Genomic DNA, 4623 nt, shown 5'->3' with positions numbered 1-4623 from the left:
GCTGTTGCTACATGTTGCTGTTGCTATATGTTGTTGCTACATGGTGTTGCTACATGTTGCTACATGCTGTTGCTACATGTTGCTGTTGCTACATGTTGCTACATGGTGTTGCTACATGTTGCTACAGCATGTAGCAACATCATGTAGCAACAGCATGTAGCAACACCATGTAGCAACATGTAGCAACACCATGTAGCAACTGCATATAGCAACAGCAACATGTAGCAACAGCATGTAGCAACATGTAGCAACACCATGTAGCAACATGTAGCAACACCATGTAGCAACAGCAACATGTAGCAACATGTAGCAACAGCATGTAGCAACATATAGCAACATGTAGCAACACCATATACATATATACATATACATACATATAGCAACATGTAGCAACACCATGTAGCAACACAATGTAGCAATATGTAGCAACAGCATATAGCAACACCATGTAGCAACACCATGTAGCAACAGCATATAGCAACAGCATGTAGCAACAGCATGTAGCAACACCATGTAGCAACAGCATGTAGCAACAGCATATAGCAACATATAGCAACAGCATGTAGGAACACCATGTAGCAACTGCATAGCAACAGCAACATGTAGCAACATGTAACAACCACATGTAGCAACATGTAGCAACAGCATATAGCAACAGCATGTAGCAACATGTAGCAACAGCATATAGCAACAGCATGTAGCAACATGTAGCAACAGCATGTAGCAACAGCATGTAGCAACAGCATGTAACAGCATGTAGCAACATGTAGCAACAGCATGTAGCAACATGTAGCAACAGCATGTAGCAACATCATGTAGCAACACCATATAGCAACATGTAGCAACAGCATGTAGTAACATGTAGCAACACCATGTAGCAACACCATATAGCAACAGCAACATGTAGCAACAGCATGTAGCAACATGTAGCAACACCATATAGCAACACATAGCAACACCATATAGCAACATGTAGCAACAGCATGTAGCAACACGTAGAAACACCATGTAGCAACATGTAGCAACAGCATATAGCAACACCATGTAGCAACAGTATATAGCAACAGCATGTAGCAACAGCATATAGCAACAGCATGTAGCAACATATAGCAACAGCATGTAGGAACACCATGTAGCAACTGCATATAGCAATAGCAACATGTAGCAACATGTAACAACAGCATGTAGCAACATGTAGCAACAGCATGTAGCAACATCATGTAGCAACAGCATGTAGCAACACCATATAGCAACTGCATATAGCAACATGTAGCAACAGCATATAGCAACAGCAACATGTAGCAACATGTAACAACAGCATGTAGCAACATGTAGCAACAGCATGTAGCAACAGCATGTAGCAACACCATATAGCAACTGCATATAGCAACATGTAGCAACAGCATGTAGCAACATGTAGCAACACCNCGGGTTTCCCGCCGGGCTCTGGGCATCAGCAGCGTGTTCCTGCAGGGGATGAGGAGCTGCGCTGCGCCGGTGCTGCCCCGGGCCGCGGGCGGCGGCGCCACGGGCCTCAACAGCTGCCTGATGGAGTACCGGGACAAAGTCCGGGCGCTGGAGGAGCTGAACCAGCAGCTGGAGCAGCAGATCCGCCTCAGCCTGGACCGCAAGGCTGCCAGCGCCGGGGCCTGGGGGCCGCTGCGCAGGGAGTGGGAGGACATCTACCGGCAGGTAGGGGGGCAGCTACCCTCGGGTGGGAGAGTGGGGCTGGGGTCAGGATCCTAAACTGTGATGTCCCACACGCTGCAGGTCAGTGAAGCCATCTTGGAAAACGCTCGGCTGATGCTGCAGACGGAGAACGTTCAGGCCAACGCCGAAGACTTTAAAGAAAGGTCAGAACCCGAGCAGAACCTGAGCAGAACCCGAGCAGAACCTGAGAGTCATTGAACACTGACTTGATTTCAAATGAGCACAAAATGTTGTTTTTGTTCCACTGATGTCAGAAAACTATTTTACAGTCTGTTTCCATTAAAGAACCTCAGTGAGTAACTGGTTCTGATTGGACGGTGGTTCTGATTGGACGGTGGTTCTGATTGGACAGATCCTAACGTGACCCTAAGCTCCTTCCTGTCTTCTTCTTCTTGGTTTGGGCGACATCCGGTTGTTGTTCACCAGTCGTGACGACAAAAATGTAAATTTTCGTAATTTCAATTTGTGTAATTTTAAAGTTCATGGAAACTGAGCCGCTGTTGCTGCTAATCAAAGCAACTCTAAGCAGGAGGATCTAAAGGATCTCGTTTCTGATTGAGCCTTTAGGAAACTCTTGATCTGTTTTACACATTTTTCAGTCACGTTGCTGATGAACAGCTGAGATTCATCCAGACTGATGAGAGTTCAGGTCAGATCAGTGAAGGCTGGACTTTATGAAGCTGTGGGTTGGATATCCAGGCAGCAGGAAGAGATTAATTGATTTATAATTTCTTCTAGGCTTTTGTCATTTTTTCTGCTTGTGTTACGTCTGGCAGCTGGATTCAGTGCTCAGATTAATCTTGTGATTTTTCTCATTTTCTCTGTAAATCCGTCTGAGGGTTTGTGATTCTGTCACCGAGGCAAACGAAGCTCCAGCTTGGTTCATGTTTTTATGATTTCTGTGTTCATAGCTGCAGGTTTCATAATGAACGTGAAGCTGAGTTTGGCGTTGGGTCCGGCAGCAGGCTGCCTGGCAGATCCAACTGCTCGTTTCCATGGAGACACAACCTCCACTTTAATGGGAGCGACGATATGTTTAGAGGCCGATATCCACCAGCTCATCTCCATGGTTACGGCTTAAAGGCCAGAAGGAAGAGTGGTTCTGATTAAATGTTTCTGTTTGGTGACTGTTGGGCTCAGTGGGTCGATGATGATTATACTTTTTATTTTGGGGTTTCGTATAAATTTAGTGGAAACGGGTAGAGTTCATTTACGGCCGTTTGCCTCAACAGAGAAACTTTCCCAGAAATCCTTCCAGAGTTTTAATAAATCCTGATCTATGATAGAAACGCCTCGTCTGTAAAACTGAACAATATCAACTGAGGAAGAACTTCCTGTTCCAGCCAATGATGATGATGATGATGATGATGGCGGCGTGTGTGTGTGTGTGTGTGTGTAGGCTGGACAGCGAGGCGTCCCTCAGGGCGGCGGTGGAGGACGAGGTCGGCTCGCTCCGCCGGGTGATGGAGGAGGCGGCCGTGACGAAGGTGGAGCTCGAGGAGCGGATGGAGAGCATGAAGGCGGAGCTGCGGCGCCTGGAGAGCCGCCATGAGCAGGTTCTGCTGCCTCCCGATCGGAACCAGAACCGGCAGCGGGCCTCTGGTGACCGGACTGTCCCTGTCCCCGTAGGACGTCCGCGCCCTCTACAGCCGGACAGCCGGACGGGACGTGGACGAACCCGACGCTCCCGTGGAAACGGGTCTGGACCGGATCCTGGCCCACATCCGGACCCACTGGGAGCAGCTGACGGAGCGGAACCGGGCCGACACCGACGGCTACCTGGAGTCAAAGGTGAGGCCGGGTCAGAGGACCAGCCGTTCCCTCTGTCCCCTAACCCCGTCCCGTCCTGTCCCCCAGGAGGCGCCGTGCGCGGCCAGCCGTCTGAGTGCGGAGGAGCAGCAGGCGGAGGCGCTGAAGGCAGAGTGCAGCGACGTGAGCTGCAGGATCCAGAGTCTCCAGGCTGAGACGGAGTCCATCAGGGCGCTGGTGAGAGCGGCACCATCACTTCCAGGGTCACCCAGACCCTGACCTCCTGACCCCCTGACCTCTGGTCCTGCAGAAACGAGGCCTGGAGAACTCGCTGACTGACGCCCGCCACTGGCACGACGTGGAGCTGCAGAACCTGGGCTCAGTGGCGGCGCGGCTGGAGGCGGAGCTTAGCGATGTGCAGAGCGAGATCGATCAGCAGCGTCGCGACTTCGACATGTTGCTAAGCAACCGGCAGAGGCTGGAGCAGCAGATCGGCCTGTACCACGGCATCCTGGACGGAGAGGAGGACCGCTTCCTGCCAAGCAACGCGCCGCCGTGAGTCACGGCAACACAGGGCAACGGCGACACTTGGCAATAACACATAGCAACAGCATGTAGCAACAGCATGTAGCAACACCATGTAGCAACAGCAAATAGCAACATGTAGCAGCATGTAGCAACAGCACGTAGCAACAGCATGAAGCAGCATGTAGCAACATATAGCAACAGCATGTAGCAACATGTAGCAAACCATATAGCAACAGCATGTAGCAACAGCATGTAGCAACACCATGTAGCAACACCATGTAGCAACAGCAAATAGCAACATGTAGCAGCATGTAACAACAGCACGTAGCTACAGCATGAAGCAGCATGTAGCAACATATAGCAACAGCATGTAGCAACATGTAGCAAACCATGTAGCAACAGCATGTAGCAACATATAGCAACAGCAAATAGCAACATGTAGCAGCATGTAGCTGCTACATGTTGCTACATACATAGCAACATGCAACATGCTGCATGTTGCTTCATGCAGCATGTTGCTGCATGAAGCAACATGCAGCTACATGATAGTGACATGTTGCCGGTGTTACTATCAGATATCAATATCAGTCCAATTTTTCATATTTGAGCATCCCTAACAGTTGCTTTTTTGTAGTT

General features: G+C 49.6%; 1 protein-coding gene across 3 annotated transcripts in view; it reads left to right on the top strand.

Moving 5' to 3' along the window:
* bfsp2 (beaded filament structural protein 2, phakinin) overlaps positions 1-4623 on the top strand; it is a 10489-nt gene that overhangs the window by 4295 nt on the left and 1571 nt on the right. For 2 of the 3 annotated variants that reach the window (XM_016665524.1, XM_016665526.1), the window contains exons 2-7: positions 1432-1692; positions 1771-1853; positions 3110-3266; positions 3340-3501; positions 3568-3696; positions 3770-4014. In XM_016665524.1, the coding sequence (XP_016521010.1) occupies positions 1432-1692; positions 1771-1853; positions 3110-3266; positions 3340-3501; positions 3568-3696; positions 3770-4014 (1037 nt within the window). The remainder of the gene's footprint in view (positions 1-1431; positions 1693-1770; positions 1854-3109; positions 3267-3339; positions 3502-3567; positions 3697-3769; positions 4015-4623) is intronic. The other variant, XM_016665525.1, reaches the window with a different exon arrangement.

Source organism: Poecilia formosa, unplaced genomic scaffold, assembly GCF_000485575.1.
Source record: "Poecilia formosa unplaced genomic scaffold, Poecilia_formosa-5.1.2 Scaffold593, whole genome shotgun sequence".
In the NCBI taxonomy this organism is placed as follows: domain Eukaryota; kingdom Metazoa; phylum Chordata; class Actinopteri; order Cyprinodontiformes; family Poeciliidae; genus Poecilia; species Poecilia formosa.
Note: the sequence above shows the minus strand (reverse complement) of the source record. Positions and strands in the feature narration are given on the sequence as shown.